A 23,045-nucleotide genomic window follows, 5' to 3' on the forward strand; every position below is an offset into this window, starting at 1 on the left:
ATTCGGTAACCCAGCTTCCACAGCCTTCCTTGGTAGAGGATTCCACACATTGACCATTCATTTGAGTGATGAAACTTTTCATCATCTCAGGCCTAAATGCTCTGTGTGTCCTGAGACTGATCCCTAGTTATGGACTCCCTACCAGAGAAAACGTCCTCCTTGCGTCTAGTCTGTCTAGCCCTGTTAGAATTTTGCTTCGATTAGATCCCCTCTCCTCTTTCTAAACTCTAATGCAGGCCCTGTCTCTCCTCATGGGACAGACTGACATCTACAGTGTCAGCCTCGACTGCATTCCCTCCGCGGCAGAGGTAAAGACTCCAAAACTACACATACTGCTGTAGGTGTGATCTTGCCAAGGTGCTGTATAATTGCAGGAAGACATCCCTACTTCTGTGCTCTCATTCTCTGCAATGAAGGCCAGTGTACCATTTGCCTTCCTAATTACTTGCTACACCTGACTGCTTTCATTGACTGGTGTCCAAGGGCATCCGGATCCACTGATTATATATACACTTCCCAGTACATCACCAATTAAATAATCTGCCGTCTGTTATTCCTGTCAGAGTGTATACATTTAATCACATTGTGCTACATCTACCCTGTAGTGTGTGGGCAAACACAAGATGTACTGCAAAAATTCACCGAGGCTTCTCAACACCACTCAAACCTGCAATCATGACCATCTTGAAGGACAAGGAAAGCAGACAGGTGGCAATACTCTGCCTACAAGGTTCTCTCCAAGCTGCACACCATCCTGATTTGGAAATATATTGCTGTTCCTTCAGGATCAAGAGCTGGAAATTTTTCCTAACAGCGTGTGGGTATCCCTATACAAGTAGACTGCAACGGTTCAAAAAGGTAGCTCACCACCACGTTCTCAAGATTAACTAGGGGTGGGCAAGTAATGCTGGCCAAGTGACACCCATCTTCTAAAGATGGAAACTTTATTGAAAAGCCACTGAGGGGATGATGTAGCCTACCAGGCTTGGAGGAGCAATTGCCACCACAAACCTGCAGTGAAATTTGCCAATTTATGCACCGTTCATGGCAGTTTCTAAAAATGTGGCTGAGGGTCAGTATTATCTTGAGTACATTGATGAATTGTTATAACAAGTAATTGCTCACGCGGCCCAACCAAACAGGCCATTGTTGAACCAATATCATTGGAACAGATAAATGGTTCAATCTTTTCGAGACTAAATGCAAATTTACACAGAGAACATAAGGTGGAATGCAAGGTTTGGCTTATCATGCAAAGAAAGATTGACCCCGTTCGTCCCTCAGGTGAATGTAAAAGATTGAACTTTCTATTAAGTGTATCTGTGCTATGACATTGGCAATCCCTGTGATAATACTCTGGGTAAAAATGTTTCTGTGAATTCCTGAATAAATTGATTTGTTTGATTCATGTTGATTAGGTGGCCCTGTGGTCAGTACTGCTGCCCAATAACAGCAGGGAACCCAGGTACGATTCCACGCTTGGGTTACTATCTGTGTGGAAAGTGCATGCTCTTCCTGTGTCAGTTTGGGTTTCCTCCCACAGTACAAAGAAAATGTGCAGATTAGGTGGATTAGCCATGGGGAATGTGGGATCATGGAAATAAAGTGACAGAGATGGGTTTGGGTTGGTACTCTTCGAGGGTCACTGCAGTCTCATGGACTAAATGGCTTCTTTTTGCACTGAGAGGATTCTGTGATTAGCTGGTTCAGGTCTGCTTCACCAATGGAAATATGTTGTCAACTTTGAATTTATCAAACTCTCTCACTGTTTTGATGACCTGTTTAAGACATGTTTAAAGAACAATAAAATCTGGTCTGTTCAATCTTGTTGGATAAAACCCCTCAGTTGTGTATCATCAGCACTTTCTTTCTACTAATGGGGGCTTTTGCAATTAATATATTATCTGATTAATACCAATTTGGTACCAACTCTTGAAGGAGGGGCTGGCTCAAAGTGTGAGGTGGGATTGTACACTGATAGATTATCTGTTTTTACACCAAGTGGAAAAAGTGGATGGAGGCTCAGATGGAGCATAAATGCTGGTATGGAGTGATTGGGCTGAAATGGCTTGTTCATGTTACATGCTTTTGTAATTGTGTTGATCACTCCCCACCCTACCTTTTCTTATTCTCTTGTAGATTTCGGTCTTTGCTGCTTTCTGTATATATCCCACAATTTTCTTTCTTCCTTTTCCAGCATCTGGATTTGCATTCATGTCCGAAGCCTGCTGTCTTTGTTATTCACTCATTTCTCTCAGCCAAAGTGACCCGGATGGGACTCCTAGTGTGAAGAAGGAAGTGCCAGAAGAAATCTTTTGGATTCGTGCATTCATCATTACCAAAGACCATTGCAGCGTGTTGGAAAATGTAATCTGCAAAAATGCAAAGATCAGGACTGGTGGGAGACCACAGCTCTTGTAAGAGTGGGAGGATTCTCACATATGTCTCATTGTGGAACAGAGATCTCCCAGTATTGCTGTTTGTTGCCATAAGTGCCTTTTTGTTATTAACTGAACTTCACAAATTTTTACGGTTGTTTTTACTGTGAAGATAACACAGTTTTAACTTTGGAGCATATAGTTTTGTAACTTGATTTACAAGATCTTGGTATCATGATGCTAGCTGGTTCTGGTGTTATTCCTGCTGCTGGTCTAATATCTTGCAATCATTGGGCAGCACTCCCACTTTTGTGGTTGGAACAGGAAGACTGAAATGAGCACAGTATTGTCACTTAAACCAGCAAAACAGGTATGTTACCTGAAATTCTTCCTGTTGTTATGTTGGTCGAAAACATGTTTAAAGTATTCTATGTACCTGTGCTTGTAGCAGGCCAGTGTCACCGCAAAGATATTTCCGATAATGCTGGAACTTTGATTCTGTAGCTGAGTTTCAACACACTGCAAATGTAATTCAGCAGCCTCATGACCCAGCTGTTGTTACATCTGGATGTAATGTAAACCGGTTGGCCTGTTGCCTGAGAGGATATGAACATCCAGTTGAACTTGTGTTTTATTAATCTTGTGTAAAACAGTGAAATTAGCAGCCTTGACCCTCCATGCAGTCCTCAATGTTTTCTTACATTTAGATATTTAGAATAATATGTCAAAATGTGTTTGGGCTCTCTGTACTGTATAATCTAGGAGGCGTGATCTCATAAGTCAGCCCACATTTTTGGCATTGATAATGAAATTGGAGTATCTGAACTGGGAAAGGAGATGAAACCAGTTGTGCAGGCTGCTCTGGGCCACTGGATGAGGAGGGAAAGCTGTTCACACTTTTTAAAAAAAAAATAGTAGACCTATCTGGAACAACTATGAATATATGCCACAAATTTCCCCTCGTTTTCCCACCACAGTGTCTGCCTCTGACTAGCTCTTTGCCGTGGTGTGGATAGGGAGGAGGTCGTCTTCCTTTGCACTGGCCTCTGCTGCGCTGCTGCCTCACAGCGCCAGGGACCTGGGTTCAGTTCCACCTAAGGCAATTGTCTGTGTGGAGTTTGCACATTTTCCCCATGAGTTTCTTCCGAATGCTCCAGTTTCCTCCCACAGTTCAAAGATGTGCATATTAGGTGGATTGGCCATGATAAATTGGCCATAGTGTCCACTAATGTGTAGACTATGTGAATTAGCCATAGGAAATGTAGAGTAACAGGGATAGTGTGGTGGGATGGCCTATTTCCACACTCTAGGTGTTCTATTTATGAACAGAGGGTTGTTTATAATTGTACACAGATTGCATGTCCCTCAGTGTGTTGGCCCAGTAGGAGAACAGCCTGGTGCTGTTACTGGGTGTAATGATCTTGAATCCTGCTGTGTGATTTTAAATACGTTTGTGCTTTTTATAAATAGCACTGCAGAATCAAGATTAGGTGGCACAGACAGGATGAACTGCATGGTTGCCTTCTGTAACCTAGAGGTTCCCTTTCTAAAGGGCAAATTCGGAATCCAGTCTTGAGCTCACATTACTGAGTTGTTTGCTGAATCTATATGATAAGGTACGCTGACTGTTGGAGGCTTAAAGGTTGCACATTCTGTGTATAATGCTGGGTTGTGGACAAATGCACCACACCTGGCTTTCTGACTGTTTTAAAGCCATATTGTAGAATATGCAAACCAGATGCAAATTTGCAGGTTGAACAATTCAGTTACAGTTCGAGGTCTTAAATCCTGACTGTACTGTACTCTGTTACCATTTGGTATTACAGCAGAGGTCTTCGGAACCTGAGGCCACGGTGGGTGTCCTGTACGGACAATGGGATAGAACCCAGGGATGGGTAGAGTTGAGGCGGTAGGGAGATGGTGCGAGAGCAGGGATCTATGTTATTGCTTGAGAATCATTTAACATTGCCACCAGGTCATTTGATTCTGCAAGGAAGATCAGTTTTGCTGGTTTATCTGCAACTTTGAGCTTTTTAAAAGAATTTTTACCCTCACTCTGACCTACTGCATATTTTTGGATTCAATGGACTAAGAGTATGAATGAGTCACATTAAAAGTTGCGATGTTTCCCTCACATGTTATGTTTTGCCCAATGTATATGAGCAATTTATACAGTCTAGTTTGTGAACTTAATGGGGGGAGAAAAGCTATTTTAAATTTGCTGCTTGATTGACGAGTTTTGTTCACTTTAAATTTGAAGCATTTGTAGTACAATTGGAAGAAAACTTGGGTCTGATCTTTTTATTTAAAAGAAGTCTAATATTGACTGTAAGTTCCAACCTGTGCTCAGATAGAAGTGTCCGGACTCCATTCTCATTATGGCACCTTCCAGTAGAACAAGCTGGTTTGTATCATGGTTAACACTACAATAACTCTGCACTTTACATATCTCCTGATGTGCCCCTCATGCTTGAACTGTTCATTGCTGTCATAAGCAATTTGATTTCTTATTGTCCAAATCACCACCTGCTCAGGTAACTAAACTTAAAAACAAAACAGTGGAGAAACTGAGTATGTCTGGCAGCTTCCATGGAGAGAGAAACTGAGTTAATGAAAATTCTAAAATCATTTTGGATTCAACATTAACCCTGCCCACAGAAACTGCCAGAGTGTTTTTTTTATCTCCCCCTAGCATTTTCTCTTTCTCATCGATATTTGCAGTATTTTGTTTTCATTACTCAGGTAGCTAATACAGCCTTGCTTTTAATGCTTGCTGTAGAAATGGAGCTCAAACCCACAGATTTGCAAGGTAGTCATTTTCAGTTGGGAGAGTAACCTATATGTTGAAATGTGTGCATTGCAAATCAATATTTCAGCAAGTGTACACTGCCGAATGGATAAGGACAACCTGCTAGCTGCGTGCGCGTGATATCTGAGGACAACTTGGAGCTAAATAGCACCTGTATGGGAGCCCAGAGTCTCACAGCATTTCCAAAATATGTCCAGCCAGAGGACTGGAAATTGAACTGTGTCCTGGGAAGAGGTTGCTTTGACCTAACACTGTGTTTAGTCAGGTCTGACTGACCTTCATATTCAATAGTGGCATAATCTGCTCCTGAATTTCGAGCTACATTCTCTTGCCAATTAAGTTCTATTTTTGTAACTGACTGCTGGTGATTCTCTTTAATCATTGACTGACATACCAAAGTGACTGTCCCACCAGGGCCAAGCTGTCCTTGGGCATTCCCCCACTTGTATTATAGACAAAGGATTGTATCTATACTGGATCTGCAGTGGCAATTCTGTGTACATGTGTATGAATAAAATTATCCATTTTACTTTTTTGTGCTGTAATCATGTTTTTAAAATTTTATTGCTGTATTTTGAAATGGTCTTTTTGGGTATGATGACAAGGTCTCGGTCAATGGGGAAAGAAACGTGGTGGGGACTTTGTCCATTACTTTTCATGGGAAGTAGGGTGTCACCAGCAGGACCAGCATTGTCACTCTATAATTAACCTTAGGGTAGCGGTGTGATACGGCCTTGAACCACTTGTTGGCATGGTGTAATTGAACCCCAAAATGTTGTTGAGAGTTCCATGATTTTTAACTCATGGAAAGATGATGAATTACATTACAATTCCATGTTATGATGGTCTGTGCCCTGGAGGATCACTTGCAATTGATGGCGTTCCCATGCCTCAGTTGCTTTTGTCCTTCTAGATGCCAGCGGTTGTGGTTTAGAAGATGTCATTGAAGAAGCCTTGCTGAGTTGCTGCAGTTCCTCTTCTGTGATGCACGAGCAACCACTGTGCACCAGCAGGGGTGAATATTGAGTGTACTGGATCTATTGCCAATCAAATAGGCTGTTTTGGTCCAGAGGACATGGAGCTTCTTGAGTGTTTTTAATCTGGAGCTACACTTGTCCAGGTAAGTGGAAAATATTCCCTCAGATCTTATGACTTGTAGATAATGGATCAGCTCTGGGGAGTCAGAAGGTGAGCTATTTGCCACAAAATTGACTGTCTGTGACCTGCAGTTGCAGTTGCAGCTGCTGTGTGTTGTGGCTGGATGAATTAAGTTTCTGGTCAGTGATAGCCCTAAGGATGTGGATTGGTGGGACATGCAATGATTGAGAGGCCACGAAAAAAAAATACTTGGATGAGCACTTGAAATGTGACTATTCATGGCAATGGACCATGTACTAGAAAGGGAGATTAGTGAAGATAGTTTAGCACAGAACAGCTCAGGATAATTGGCTTCTTCTGTTATATTTCTCTCTTAAATGTCAAAATGAATTGATCAGCTCAAGATGATTAATTCACAGTGAAAAGGTAATGAAGGTTCTGTGTCAGAGGAGATGAGTGAACAGAAATAAAACTAAAAACAGTGCCCCCATTTGAATCAAAGTGAGGGGCATCTGTTCAGTTTGAGAGGTAACTGCACCTATTCCTGCCTTATCTAGCAGATAGGAGTAGGCCATTTGGTTCATTGAGCCATTTGTTATTCTACATCATATTCTCCGTACCATAATAGGAGCTGCACAGTGGCTGAGTGGTTAGCACTGCAGCCTCACAGCACCAGGGCCCTGAGTTCAATTCCAGCCTCGGGCGACTGTCTGTGTGGAGTTTGCACATTCTCCCTGTGTCTGCGTGGGTTTCCTCCAGGTGCTCCGGTTTCCTCCCACAGTCCAAAGATGTGCAGGTTAGGTGAATTGGCCATGCTAAATTGCCCGTAGTGTTCAGGGGTGTGTGGGTTATAGGGGGTTGGGTCTGGGTAGGATGCTTCAAGGGGCAGTGTGGACTTGTTGGGCCGAAGGGCCTGTTTCCACACTGCAGGGAATCTAATCTAGTCCTCTCCCTCTTTTCTCTGATAGCTAACTTGCTGTGGTGGACAGATGTGCATATTCTGTTTATCCCATAAGTTAGGCCATTATAAATCTCCTGGCAGCCCCACTCATGATGATCAAGTCAGAGGGGAGGAACCAGCCAGCTGCACTGGTGGATGGAGGCTGCACCAATTGGGAGATCCCCAGCCATCGAGGTTTCCTTGCCATTGGAACTGGATCCACCTTCTACCAAGCACAGTATGACAGCATTCCCATATTTAAAAGGTGTCCCACACAAGGTGTTTACCTGGAGAAAAATAGAGCCCGTGACCAGTGACATGGATTTTTTTTACTTGGGCAGTTGTTATCAAGCGATTACCACTGACTGCTCTCTCCCTATACCTCTGCCTTTGCTTCAAGAAGTCTACTCCTCTTTTAAAACTTATTTAGTGACTTGCTGTATATAGCAAGTGGTAGAGAATATCATAGATTCACCATCCTAGGTGAAGAAATTTCTCCTCATCTCCATCCCAAGTTCCTTACCCTAAAGCTACCCTTGCTATTGATCCACCCTGGGCCAGGAGAACACCATTGCTGCATCCAGTTAGTACAACCGTAGGACAGGACGCTTCCAGGGATGGTGATCCAAGCGTCTGGGACACTTAATAAGATGTGATTCTGTGAGAATGACTATGTTGAGGTGACTCTTGAAGTGTTTTAATATTCAAGACTCTGCACCTAGTGTGGGGAAAGTGGGATTTGTGTAGGTATTAGTGTATTTTTGGTGGTACAGACTTGATGTGCTGAAGGGCCTGTTCTGTATTGTATGATTGTGTAATGTTGCTTGACTAATCTGAGAGACAGCTCTCCCAATTTTGGCTGTAGCTCTCAGATATTAGGAAGATTTTACATGATTGGTAAACTCAAATCTGCCAGTGTTTTCAGTGTCTTGCTCCATGCAGATGGTCTGTTCAGTTTCGCTCCTTAGACATTTTAGCAATTTGCAGACATTTTTATGGACTTCAGTAAGGCGTTCAATAAGGTTCTTCATGGTGGACTGGTTAGCAAGGTTAGATCACATGGAATACTGGGAGAAATAGGTATTTGGCTACAGAATGGGCTCGAAGGAAGAAGACTGAGGGTTGCCTTTCGGACTGAAGGCCTCTGGTCAGCGGTGTATCACAAGGATCAGTTCCGGGTCCACTGCTTTTTGTCATTTTATATAAATGAGTTGATGTGAACATAGGAGGTTCGCAGGTTAGTAAACCTGCAGATGATACCTGTAAGAACTGCCCATGTTTGAGACACAAAATAGTGGACAAACTGAGTAAAACAGAATTAAAAACCTGCTTCAGCATTTAAGTGAAACAGTGGTTCATCTTTGAGAAAGGGTTATTCCAAGGCAAAAGGGAGGATTGTGAGACCAGCAGCTGTGAGGACTTTGTGATAAAGACAGTCTGAAAATTTGTGACAAACACAAATGAACTAGTGGGACAGTGACTTATAAAAATCTAAAGGATTAAACTAATTAATTAAACTGCAACAAGTGATTGATTCCAGCCTCATTAAAGAAAGGATGTAATTCCATTAGGTGAAAAGAGTCAGTCAGAATAAGGACAATAAATCTGTCAGCCTAACTCCATAAGATCATAAGACATAGGAGTGTAAGTAAGGCCATTTGGCCCATCAAGTCCACTCCACCATTTAAATCATGGCTGATGGGCATTTCATCTCCACTTCCCTGCACTCTCCCCGTAGCCCTTGATTCCTTGTGAGATCAAGAATTTACTGATCTCTGCCTTGAAGACATTTAATGTCTCATTGTGCAGCTATTTTGCTTTTTTTATTTATTCACAATATTAAGAAATAGGTTCTAATTAAAGATTTTTCAGAGAATCACAGCAATAGATCTCAATGTAATTGTAGATACAAGTATACAACTAGATACATTGATATCTCATTAGAATGCAAAGGTAGACGTAGCTCTAATACTTATTTCTAACTTTATAATAGAAATTAATATCATGAATCTTAGCATAACAGTGGGAAAATATAACAGGAGTAACAGAATTTTGCTAGAGATAGCAAGGAATACAATGGGCAACAGAATTTGAGCAGTCCTTAGAGTTAAACAAATCTGGGATGTGTTTGAAGGAGGACAGCTAGGAGCTTTGGAATGTGAATTAATAGAATGAATATAAAGATCTCAATACCTGGGGATTACAATGTCTGTTAAACATCAGGAGACCGTGGGAACCTAAGGCAGTCCACAGCAGTGTCCATCATTGATTAGGTGTTTCACAGGATTGGCTGTATTGGGTAAAGGGAAGGACACAGTGACCATGTTGTAAGTGATTATTGTAAAATATAAAAATGCTGTATTTCACTGTAAAAACTAGTGTTTCATTGATCTGTCTTCCAATTTGAGCCAAAGATTAAGAGAATGACAGGCTCTCATGTAGAGGCCAGATTTGGAGAAGTTTTTGGCCCCCTTCCTGCATTAAACGGTTGTTGTTTGAAAAAGAATAAAGACTGCTGCATGCCTGAATCCTTTTTGCCTCCTGAGTCTTCGTCCCTGGTTGGGGATTTTCACTCCCATAACACCATTTTGGAAAGTTAAATCAGGACTTAAATGGCAAGCTCCTAAGGAGTGTTGCTGAACAAAGAGACCTTCGAGTGCGGGTTCACAGTTCTTTGAAAGTAGAGTCCCAGGTAGACAGGATAGTGAATATGGCATTTGGTATGTTTTGCCTTTATTAGTCAGTGCATTGAGTACAGGGGTTGCGTGGTCATGTTCCAGCTGTACAGGATATTAGTGAGGCCACTTTTGGAATACTGTGTGCATTTTGGGCCCCCCTGCTCTGGCAATGATGTTGTTAAACTTGAATAGGTTCAGAAAAGGTTTACAAAGATGTATCCAGGATTGGAGGGTTTGAGCTGTAGCAGGAAGCTGAATAGGCTGGGGCTATTTGCCATGGAGCATTGAGGGCTGAGGAGTGACCTTCTCAAGGTTTATAAGATCATGATGGGCATGGATACAGTGAATAGTCAGGTCTTTTCCCTGGGGTGGGGTGTTCAAAACTGGAGGGGGCACAGATTTAAGCTAAGAGGGGCAAGATTTAAAAGGGAGCGAAGAGGCAATGTTTCATGCAGAGGATGGTGTGTGTATGGAATGAACTGCCAGAGGAAATGTTGGAAGCTGGTACAGTTACAACATTTAAAAGGTATCTGGATAGGTATATGAATAAAAGTTTAGAGGGATATGGGTCAAATGCTGTCAAAAAGCAATAGTCTTATTTAGGATATTTGGTCAGCACGGATGAGTTGGGCCGAAGGGTTTTTTCCAGCTGTATATCTCTGACTGTGATACAATAATGTCATGCTAGACCATTTCAGAGGCCAGTAAGAGTCAATTACGTTGTTACTGGTCTGAGGTCACATTTGGGCCAGACACTTCCTGAAAAGGTATTGGTCAACCAGATGATTTCAAAGAAATAAAATTCTGATCGGCTTGACAGCGTAGGATGTTTTCTATCATGAGGGATTTAGAACTCGCCACAATTTAGAACTGATGGGTCTCAACTTAAAGATATAGATGATGAGAAGTTTACTCAGCTGTTAGTCTTTGGGGTTCTTTTCCCAAAGAGCAGTAAATGTTGCATCATAAATCTAACTCCACCTGAAATAGATTTTTTTATTGATAAGCCATCTGAGGATTATGTGGGGGTGGACAGATGAGGCCTGGACTTAACCAGATTGTCTATGATCTTATTTTGCCTGCTGTACCATTAAGTGGGCCAGATACCTACTCCTGAATCTAATGATCTTGTGACCAACTCTGCGCCTCATGATCGTAGACAAATTTATATCTGGCACTTCACTGTGATGTACAATATAATGACGGACATGGGTGCAGTAGACAAGGAAGACTGCAGACAATATAAAAATTGGTTGGTGGTAAATAGTGAGGAGGATAGCCTTAGAATACAGGAGGATGTAGACAGGCTGGTCAGATGGGCTGTTCAGTGGCAAATTGAATTCAATTGGGATAAATGTCAGGGTGATGCACTTGGGCAGGACAAATAAGGCAAGCGAAGACATGATGAACTGTAGGAGCCTAGGAAGTACTCTACTTCCCACCAACTGGAAACAGACTCATTTATTCTGACTGTTTGCATTTTGCTAACCAGTTTTCTATCCATCTTAGAAGACTACCCCCAATCCCATGTGCTTTAATTTTACACATTAATCCCTTATGTGGGATTTTGTCAAAGGCCTTCTGAATGTCCAAATAACACACACCTACTGGCTCCCCACATCAACTCTATTCACTACACCCTCTAAGAATTCCTACTGATTTGTCAAACATGAATTCCCTTTCATAAATCAATACCGACCCTAGATAACAAAGTGTGGAGCTGGATGAACACAGCAGGCCAGGCAGCATCTTAGGAGCAGGAAGGCTGATGTTTCAATGCTGACCCTGTCTTGTCACTTTTTTTTCCCAACTGTTCTCTTTAATCTTTTATAACGATCTTGAGCATTTTTCCTACGACTGTCAGGCTCACTGATCTATCATTCTGTTTGTTCTCTACCTCCTTTTCAAAACAGTGGGATTACACTAGCTACGTTCCAATCCAAAGGAACTGTTCCAGAGTCTAAAGAATCTCAGGGAGATGTCTGAATGCATCAGTTATTTCTAGGGCCATTTTCTTAAGTACTCTGATATGTAGACTATCAGTCCCTGGACATATAACTGGTTTCTTAGCCCATAAATTTTCCCAACACCAATACTGCTTTCCTTATTTCCACCCTCTCGCTATACCCTGTGTTCTTCATTTTTAGGATATGATTTTTACCTCCTTTGTGAACACGGAACTTTTATTTTATTCATTCACTGGATGAGGGTGTCACTGGCCAGGTAGCATTTATTGCCTATTCCCAATTGCCCAGAGGGCAGTTAGAAGTCAACCACATTGCTGTGCGTCTGGAGTCACATGTAGGCTAGACCAGGTAAGGGTGGCAGTTTCCTTCCCTAAAGGGCATTAGTGAACCAGGTGAGTTTTTCCAACAATTGACAATGGACTTATGTTAGATTCTTAATTCTGGATATTTTATTGAATTCGCATTCCGCCATCTACCATGGCCGGATTTGAATCCAGATCCTCAGAATGTTATGAGTCTTTGGATTTAATAGTCCAGCAATAACACCACAAGGCCATTGCCTCCCTTCTACCAATATGTATATTTAATTTGTGCCTCATTATGAATTCTGAAATTAAGGGACCTACATTTCTTTGTGCTAATCTTTTTCTCTTGAACTTACAGAAGCTTTGACAATCAGTTTGCATGATCCTGCAAGCTTCTCTCATACTATTTTTTTGTTTCTTAATCCCTTTGTCTTCTTTTGCTAAAATCTAAACTGCTCCCAATCTTCAGGTCTCTACATTTTTTTTGGTCAAATTACTGACCTCTTACTGCACAATATTCAGACTGGGATGGTGTGTTCTGTAAAGTTGTAGACTTGCTCGCTGAGCTGGTGGGTTTGGTTGAAATGGGGTATCAGGGTAGCCCACAAACCAACAACCACCCTACAACAGCTACTGACATACGTAAAGGATCCAGCAAAACTGGGGTAATATACAAAATACCATGCAAGGACTGTTTTAAAAAAAAACACTACAAGCTCCAAACCCAAAGAAAATTGATAATACCGATACATGAACACCAACTAGCCACTGGGAGACACAACCAATTCTCACTACACATGGACAACAATGGACGTGGGTTTGACTGGGACAACACATCCACAACATCCATAATTGCACAAGCCAAACAGAGACATGCCAGGGAATTCCTGGAGGCCCAGTATTCCAACTGGAACTCCAACAAACACATTGAATTAGATCCTGTGTACAAACCACGGAGGAACAAAACTGGAAGTAATACCAACCACCCCAGCAAACCGAGGCACATAAATAACAAGTGGGACACAACACCAACACTTCACTGGCAGTGCACTGGTGATGTCACCCTGATAGGTAACAATGTTTGCAACCAAACCTGCTGGCTCGTTGAGCACATCTATAACCTCATCCACACCCTGAGCTAAATATCTCAAACTGACATGTTCTCTGGTTGGTTCCTCGATGTATTGATCCAGAAAATGATCCAGTGCACAGTCCTGGGATTCCCCCCTCTGTAGTGTTGTCACTGATTTGATTTGCCTAACCCAGATGAAAATTCAAGCTGCCGGTAATTATAGCTGTACCTTTATTATGCCTGTACAAAAGTCCCATCCTCTATGATGGAAGAGCCCAACATATCAGTGCAAAAGACGAGGCTGAAGCATTTGCCACAATCTATAGCCAGAATCCATGTCAGCCTCTTCCAGTGATCCCCAGGATTTACAGATAAATCTTAGCCAGTTTGATTCACTCCATGTGATATCCAAAAATCATTGGAGACGCTGAATACTGTAAAGCCCTGGCAATAGAATTGAAGACTTGTGCTCCAAAACTTACCACTGTCCAAGCCAAGCTGTTCCAGTACAGTTACAACATTGGTATCTACCCAACAATATGGAAAATGGCCCAAGTATGTCCTGTACGTGAATGGTAAGACAATCCAATCTGGACGATTACAGCCCCATCAGCCTACTCTTGATTGTGAGTACAGTGATGGAAGGCATCATCAACAGTGCTAACATGCAGTCCATGTTCCATGAAGCCCAGTTAGGCTTCAAACATGGACAAAATGCTGACTTCCAGAGGTGAGGTGAGAGGGCAGCCCTTGACAACAAGGGTGCATTCAACTGGTTGTGTCATCAAGGAGCCCTATCAAAACTGGAATCAATGGGTATCAGAGGGCAAACTCTCCGGGGGTTGGAGTCATACCAGACACGTAGGAAGTTTTTTTTTCCCTTTTATTAATTCACAGGATGAGGGTATCACTGGCCAGGCAGCATTTATTGCCCATCCCTAATGCCCAGAAGGCAGTTCAGAGTCAACCACAATGCTGTGGGTCTTGGGGCACAAGGGAAGGATGGCAGTTTTCTTCCCTAAAGGACATTAATGAACCACATGGGATTTTCTCTCATAATCAACAATACATTCACGGTCATCGTTAGATTCTTAATTCCAGATATTTTACTGAATTTAAATTCCACTACTAAATGCCACAACTCTAGTACGTCAGATGGATCAGTTTTTGTCCAATTCTGACACAGTATGTCGAAAGGCCGACAAGAGGGGAGGCCACACTGGATCTGGTACTTGGTAATGAACCAGGTCAGGTGTTTGATTTAGTGGTAGGTGAGCACTTTGGAGAGAGTGACCATAATTCGTTATGTTTAGTTCAGCGATGGAAAGGGATAGGAACATGCCACAGGGCAAGAGTTATAGATGGGGGAAGGGCAATTATAATGTGATTAGGCAAGACTTAGGAGGCATAGAATGGAGTAACAAAATGCAGGGGATGGGGACAATCGAAATATGGAGCTGGTTTAAGGAACAGATATTGCATGTCCTTGATAGGTATGTCCCTGTCAGGTACAGAGGAAGAGATAAGGCAAGGGAACCGTGGTTTACTAAAGAAATTGTATCTCTTGTTAAGCAGAAGAGGGAGGCTTATGTGACGTTGAGACGAGATGGTTCAAGTGTGGTGATGGAGAGTTACAGATTAGCTAGGAAGGACTTAAAGGGAGAGTTAAGAAGAGCAAGGAGGTGACGTGAACAGACATTGGCAGGTGGAATAAAGGAGAACCCTGAAGCTTTCTATAGGTATGTGAAGAATAAGAGCATGACCAGGGTAGGAATAGGGCCAGTCAAAGACAGAAGTGGGAAGATGTGTGTGGACCCTGTGGAGATCGGAGAGGTGCTAAATGACTATTTCTTATCTGTTTTCACTGAGGAACAGGAGAATATTGTAGAGGAGAAGACTGAGTTACAGGCTACTAGAATTGAAAGGATTAAGGTTCGTAAGGAGGAGATGTTATCAATTCTAGAAGGTAGATAAATACCCTGGGCCAGATGGGATTTTTCTGAGGATTCTCTGGGAAGCTAGGGAGGTGGTGGCGGAGCCTTTAGCCTTGATCTTTGAGTCCTCGTTGTCTACAGGTTTAGTACCAGAGGACTGGAGGATTGCAAATGTTGTGCCCTTGTTCAAGAAGGGCAGTAGAGATGACCCAGGTAATTATAGACCTGTGAGCCTTATGTCTGTTGTAGAAAAGGTTTTGGAAAGGATTAGAAGAGAGAGGATTTATAATCATCTAGCAAGCAACAATTTGATTGGAGATAGTCAGTATGGATTCGTCGAGGGCAGGTCGTGTCTCACAAACCTCATTGAATTTTTGAGAAGGTGACCGAGCATGTGGATGAGGGAAGGGCAGTTGACGTGGTGTACATGGGCTTCAGTAATGCCTTTGATAAGGTTCCACATGGTAGGCTATTGGAGAAAATGCGGAGGCAAGGGATTGAGGGAGATTTAGCAATTTGGATTAGAAACTGGCTTTCTGTAAGAAGGCAACAAGGGGTGGTTGATGGAAAGTATTCAGCCTGGAGTCAATTTGCTAGTGGTGTGCACAAGGATCTGTCTTGGGACCACTGCTGTTTGTCATTTTTATAAATGATTTGGATGCAGGCATAGGTGGATGGGTTAGTAAGTTTGCAGATGACACTAAAGTTGGTGGAGTGGTGGGCAGTGTGGAAGAATGTCGCAGGTTGCAGGGAGACTTGGATAAACTGCAGAGTTGGGCTGAAAAGTGGAAAATGAAGTTCAATGTAGATAAATGTGAGGTTATTCACTTTGGGAAGAATAATAGGAAGGCAGAATACTGGGTCAATGGAAAGATTCTTGGTAGTGTGGATGAGCAGAGGGATCTTGGTGTCTTTGTACATAGATCCCTGAAAGTTGCCATCCAGGTTGATGCTGCTGTTAAGAAGGCTTACAGTAGGTTAGGTTTTATTGGTAGAGGGATTGAGTTCCGGAGCCGTGATGTCATGCTGCAACTGTACAAAACACTAGTGCGGCCTCACGTGGAATATTGCATGCAGTTCTGGTCGCCCCATTACAGGAAGGACGTGGAAGCATTGGAAAGCTGCAGAGGAGATTTACCAGGATGTTGCCTGATCTGGAGTGAAGGGCTTATGAAGAAAGGCTGAGGGACATGGGTCTGTTCTCATTAGAGAGAAGGAGGCTAAGAGGGGATATAATAGAGAAATACAAGATGATCAGAGGATTAGATAGTGTGGACAGTGAGAGCCTTTTTCCGAAGATGATGACTTTAGCTTGTACAAGGGGGCATAGCTACAAATTGAGGGGTAATAGATTTAAGACAGATGTCAGAGGCAGATTCTTTACTCAGAGTGGTAAGGGCGTGGAACGCCCTGCCTGCCAATGTAGTTAACTCAGCCACATTAGGGGCATTTAAACAGTCCTTGGATAAGCATATAGGTGATGATGGGATAGTGTAGCGGGAGGGGCTTAGATTAGTTCACAGGTCGGCGCAACAACGAGGGCAGAAGGGCCTGTTCTGCGCTGTATTGTTCTATGTTCTATGTTCAATTTTTCAAAAAATTTCGATCAGTTTGGTGAGACTACTGTTCCTGTAAGAAGCCGTGTTGCTGGTCACTAATAACCCATTTTCTTACAGGTGTGCATATATCTTCAGTTTTACAGGTACAATATGTGTCCTGTCCTTTAATCAACTAGTCTTTAAAAGCCTCCTACATGCCAGATATAGATTATCCCTCAAATAACTGTTCCCAATCCACATTCCCCAGTTCCTGTCTAATGTGGGTGTAATTGGCCCATTGCCCAATTAAGCACCCTCTCTCAAGGGCCACTCTTGTCCTTGTCCGTGACCACATAAAATCTTATAGAGTTATGGTCACTAAGCCCAAAATGCTCTCCTACTGAAACATTGATCACCCATCCTGGCTCATTCCCTAATACCAAGTCTAGTATGGCCCTCTCTCTGGTTGGATTGTCAGCATACTGCCTCAAAAAGCCCTCCTGGACACATGTAACAAATTGCTCTCCATCTGAACCCCTGGCTCTGAGGGAGTCCCGGTCAGGAAGAGGAAAATTGAGGTCACCAACCACAACTCCCAGCTTTTTTCTCACCTTTCTAGTATTTGACTACATATCTGCTCCTCTGTCTCCCGTGGACTGTTGGGAGATCTATAGAAATCTCCCAACATTGTGATTTCACCCTTCCTATTCCTGAGCTCCACCACTAATACCTCACTGTCTGAATTGTTCTCGCCGGACCTCTTCCCTGTTTCTATCTATGACATTTCTGCCAATGTGGACAAAGACGTCAGTGATAATGGGAACTGCAGATGCTGGAGAATCCAAGATAATAAAATGTGAGGCTGGATGAACACAGCAGCCCCAGCAGCATCTCAGGAGCACAAAAGCTGACGTTTCGGTCCTAGACCCTTCATCAGAGAGGGGGATGGGGTGAGGGTTCTGGAATAAATAGGGACAGAGGGGGAGGCGGACCGAAGATGGAGAGAAAAGAAGATAGGTGGAGAGAGTATAGGTTGGGAGGTAGGGAGGGGATAGTTCAGTCCAGGGAAGACGGACAGGTCAAGGCGGTGGGATGAGGTTAGTAGGTAGGAGATGGAGGTGTGGCTTGGGGTGGGAGGAAGGGATGGGTGAGAGGAAGAACAGGTTAGGGAAGCAGAGACAGGTTGGACTGGTTTTGGGATGCAGTGGGTGGAGGGGAAGAGCTGGGCTGGTTGTGCGGTGCAGTGGGAGGAGGGGATGAACTGGGCTGGTTTTGGGATGTGTTGGGGGAACCCGAAGGTTGCAGGAACAGCAACTCATATTCCGCTTGGGAACCCTGTAGCCCAATGGTATCAATGTGGACTTCACCAGCTTCAAAATTTCCCCTTCCCCCACCGCATCCCAAAACCAGCCCAGTTCATCCCTTCCCCCCACTGCACCGCACAGCCAGCCCAGCTCTTCCTCTCCACGCACTGCATCCCAAAACCAGTCCAACCTGTCTCTGCTTCCCTAACCTGTTCTTCCTCTCACCCATCCCTTCCTCCCACCTCAAGTCGCACCTCCATCTCCTACCTACTAACCTCATCCCACCTCCTTGACCAGTCCGTCTTCCCTGGACTAATCTATCCCCTCCCTACCTCCCCACCTATACTCTCCTCTCCACCTATCTTCTTTTCTCTCCATCTTCAGTCCGCCTCCCCCTCTCTCCCTATTTATTCCGGAACCCTCTCCCCATCCCCCTCTCTGATGAATGGTCTAGGCCCGAAACGTCAGCTTTTGTGCTCCTGAGATGCTGCTTGGCTTGCTGTGTTCATCCAGCCTCACATTTTATTATCTTGGACAAAGACGTCTGTCTGTTTTCCCTCTGTTTCAGAATGTCTTGTACCAGCTCAGAGATATCCAGGGCCCTGGCACCAGTGAGGCAACAAACTAGCCTCGAGTTTTGTTCAAGCCACAGAAACACCCGTCTGTGCACCGGTCTATCAAGTCACCTACTACTATCACGCACTTGTACTCTTCCCCACTGTGCTATATACACTTGTATATCGCAGTAACATTCGTACTACACAAATGCCAGACTATGACCATCACCAATGATACACAATCTGACCCCTGTCCCTTGACATCCAAGGGTGTTACTATCACTGATTCCCCCACTATCAACATCCTGTGAATTATCATTGATCAGAAACTCAACTGGACTTACCTCATAAATGCAGTGGCTGCAAAAGCAAGCCAGAAGCTAGGAATACTGTGGCAAAGCCTGTCCACCATCTACAAGGCACAAGTCAGGAGTGTGATGGAATACTCCCCATTTGCCTGGATGAGTGCAGCCCAAACAAAACTCAAGAAGCTTGACACCATCTAGAACAAAGCAGCTGCTTGATTGACACCACATCCACAAACATCCAATCCCTCCATCACTGTCACTCAGTAGCAGCAGTGTGTACCATCTACAAGATGCACCGCAGAAATTTACCAAAGATCTTCAGAGAGCATCTTCCAAGCCCAGGACCACTTTGATCTAGAAGGACAAGGGCAGCAGATACAGGGGAACACCACCTACAAGTTCTCCAGATCTCTCACCATCCTGACTTGGAAAATATCAGTGTTCCTTCACTGTTGCTGGTTCAAATTCCTGGAATTCCCTCCCCAATAGCTTTGTGGATCAACCCACAGCAGGGGGACTATGTCACAAAATGTCACCACCTTTTCTAGGGCAACTAGGCATGGGTAATAAATGCTGGCCAGTCAGTGATACCTACATCCACATCCCACAAGATGAATTAATGAAAAAAAAACTCTCAACCTCATAGCTCCCACCCACATGGTCTAAAACCCAGGCTTCCAGGAGTTACAGCTGGAAATACTTCCTGCATATGATCTGGTCGCAGGCACTTGATCTGTGCCTGACCTATTAGACAGAGCAGGAGGAGTGCGCTCTACTAAAATAATCACTGAGCACACAGAAATACTTACAAGTTAATTTGTAACCAGACGTAGAAAATCCTATAAAATCTACATTTACAATAAATAATATTCAAAACAATACATAAATCACGCAACCTTCATCAATTGCCAACCAGCAATCACACTTGGATATGTCAGGACAGATCTGAACTAATTATTGGGAGAAACACTTAACCCAGTCAATTGAATACTGTTTCTAGTCTTTTGCCTGCAAGTAGTCTTCTGTTGTAATTTCATTGGGCTAACATCTCATTGCAGAGATAGTAGGATCTGCAGATGCAGGAGAATCTGAGATAACAATGTATAGAGCTGGATGAACACAGCAGGCCAAGCAGCATCGTAAGACCACAAGACCATAAGACATAGGAGTGGAAGTAAGGCCATTTGGCCCATCAAGTCCACTCCGCCATTTAAATCATGGCTGATGGGCATTTCAACTCCACTTCCCTGCACTCTCCCCATAGCCCTTGATTCCTTGTGAGATCAGGATGCAGAGATGGGCTGAGAGGTGGCAGATGGAGTTCAACCTGGATAAATGCGAGGTGATGCATTTTGGAAGGTCGAATTTGAAAGCTGAGTACAGGATTAAGGATAGGATTCTTGGCAGTGTGGAGGAACAGAGGGACCTTGGTGTGCAGATACATAGATCCCTTAAAATGGCCACCCAAGTGGACAGGGTTGTTAAGAAAGCATATGGTGTTTTGGCTTTCATTAACAGGGGGATTGAGTTTAGGAGTCGTGAGATCTTGTTGCAGCTCTATAAAGCTTTGGTTAGACTGCACTTGGAATACTGCGTCCAGTTCTGGTCGCCGTATTATAGGAAAGATGTGGATGCTTTGGAGAGGGTTCAGAGGAGGTTTACCAGGATGCTGCCTGGACTGGAGGGCTTATCTTATGAAGAGAGGTTGACTGAGCTCGGACTCTTTTCATTGGAGAAAAGGAGGAGGAGAGGGGACGTAATTGAAGTATACAAGATAATGAGAGGCATAGATAGAGTTGATAGCCAGAGACTATTTCCCAGGGCAGAAATGGCTAGCACGAGGGGTCATAGTTTTAAGCTGGTTGGTGGAAAGTATAGAGGGGATGTCAGAGGCAGGTTCTTTACACAGAGAGTTGTGAGAGCATGGAATGCGTTGCCAGCAGCAGTTGTGGAAGCAAGGTCATTGGGGTCATTTAAGAGACTGCTGGACATGCATATGGTCACAGAAATTTGAGGGTGCACACATGAGGATCAATGGTCGTCACAACATTGTGGGCTGAAGGGCCTGTTCTGTGCTGTACTGTTCTATGTTCTATGTTCTAGATCAAGAATTTGTCGATCTCTGCCTTGAAGGCATCCAACGTCCCGGCCTCCACTGCACTCCATGGCAATGAATTCCACAAGCCCACCACTCTCTGGCTGAAGAAATGTCGTTTCATTTCTGTTTTAAATTTACCCCCTCTAATTTTAAGGCTGTGCCCACAGGTCCTAGCGTCCCCGCCTAACGGAAACAACTTCCTAGTGTCCACCCCTTCTAAGCCATACATCTTAGGAGCAGGAAAGCTGACATATCGGGCCTAGACCCTTCTTCAGAAATGGGGGAGGGGAAGGGTGTTCTGAAATAAATAGGGAGAGAGGGGAGGCCAATAGAAGATGGATAAAGGAGAGATAGGGTGAGAGGAGACAGACAGGTCAAAGAGGCGGGGATGGAGCCAGTAAAGGTGAGTGTATGTGGGGAGTTAGGGAGGGGGTAGGTCAGTCCAGGGAGGACAGACAGGTCAAGGGGGTGGGATAAGGCTGGTAGGTCAGAGATGGAGTGGGGCTTGAGGTGGGCAGAGGGGATAGGTGGCATGCCTTGTGCTGTTTTTATTAACATGTTTACTTCCAGCCTTTCTTCAACCAGGATTGATCTCCTGACTTTATGGTAGTGGAAAAATGGGAGATGCACCAGACCCTGAAGTTACAGATTTTACATGAATACACCCAGTGGATAGCTGATGTGAGTAAACTTTGTATGGTCAGGAAGGAGAGATTACATTCAGACTGAGACATTGACCAACTGAATATTTAGTTGAGGGTTTTTAGAGAAGTGTGTGAGTTCAATGCAAAGGGAAGAGGTGCTTTGTTCTTGCGTTTTTGGTTCATAGTTTGTAAGTTTTTTCTAGCAGGGTAAGATGAAGCCCAGGATCATGGGACCCAGTGCAAAACGAGGGCTGTTATCACAGGAAAACTGTAAGGTTGCTAATAGCAGCTAATTTTGTATCCAATATAGGTTATGTTCACTTTGAAGATAAATAAGAGAAATATTTACACATTAAAAGCTAAAAGACCAGCAGAAATGTTTTAAGAAAACAAGTTAAGAATTAAGTCAGAGATAATGGGAACTGCAGATGCTGGAGAATCTGAGATAACAAAGTGTGGAACTGGAGGAACACAGCATGCCAAGCAGCATCTTAGGAGCACAGAAGCTGATGTTTTGGGCCCAGACCCTTCATCAGGAAAGGGTTAGAGATGCCAAGCTAGTCGATGTGTTGTAACTGCATAATGTGGGACCTGGTGGATCCCATTGTGATTCATAGTGACCGTGCCTATAGCAAGTGTTGCTTGCTTGAGGAACTCCAGCTCAGAGTCTGAGCTTCGAACACTGTGACATATCAGCAAGGGACACATTTACAAGTAGACACTGTGTTTCAGAAGAAGTCACACCCCTTAGATTACCTTGAATTTAATCAGTGGTCAGAGACAAGGTGTGGCCACCAGCAAAGTAGGTAGATTGAACCAGGAGATAGTCATGAACTTGAGCTTGTGCAAAAGGTTTGAATTTCCTGCTCCCTGTGTGGATGAGTGGAGGCTGCAGGGAGGGTGAGCAAACTGACCATAGTATTGTTGTACAGGGAGCTATTCAAGAAGAGGGGAAAAAAGAGAAATGTAATTGGGGACGGTATAATCAGGGGAATAGACGCTGTTTTCTGGGGTCAAGGCTGTGTTGACTGGTACTTGGGCTCAGGAGACCTGCAGAGGAACTTGGAGTGGGTACCAAAGATGTAGATGGAAAGAATTTCTGCTGAGGAAGTATAAGCAGTTAGGGGCTAAACAGCAGAACCAAAAACGTAATAATCTCCAAATTACTACCTGGGCTATGAGCCAATTGTCAATAAGTTTAAACAGGTGAGCGCATGATTCAAAGATTGGTGTGGGAAGGAGTCTTTGTTTTGCACTGGGTCCCATGATCCTGGGCTTCATCTTACCCTGCTAGAGTACTGGGAAGGAGTGAGCTGTTCTGATGGGCTGGGCCCCACCTAAATTATGATGTGACCAGAGTCCTGATGAACCGCGTAACAAGGGCTGTAGATAAACTAAATAGTGGGGGCAGGCGG

At 43.7% G+C, this 23,045-nt stretch overlaps 1 protein-coding gene across 2 annotated transcripts in view; it reads left to right on the forward strand.

Moving 5' to 3' along the window:
* Window positions 1-5,716, forward strand: part of sntb2 (syntrophin, beta 2) — a 62,241-nt gene extending 56,525 nt beyond the window's left edge. The window contains exon 7 of one of the 2 annotated variants that reach the window (XM_048546533.2): window positions 2,198-5,716. In XM_048546533.2, the coding sequence (XP_048402490.1) occupies window positions 2,198-2,290 (93 nt within the window). In that variant the 3' untranslated portion in view covers window positions 2,291-5,716. Of the gene's footprint in view, window positions 1-605; window positions 2,171-2,197 lie in introns of those variants that run through there. The other variant, XM_048546531.1, reaches the window with a different exon arrangement.
* Window positions 5,717-23,045: the final 17,329 nt, after the last annotated feature.

This window comes from Stegostoma tigrinum, chromosome 16 (genome assembly GCF_030684315.1).
Source record: "Stegostoma tigrinum isolate sSteTig4 chromosome 16, sSteTig4.hap1, whole genome shotgun sequence".
Classification (NCBI taxonomy): Eukaryota; Metazoa; Chordata; class Chondrichthyes; order Orectolobiformes; family Stegostomatidae; genus Stegostoma; species Stegostoma tigrinum.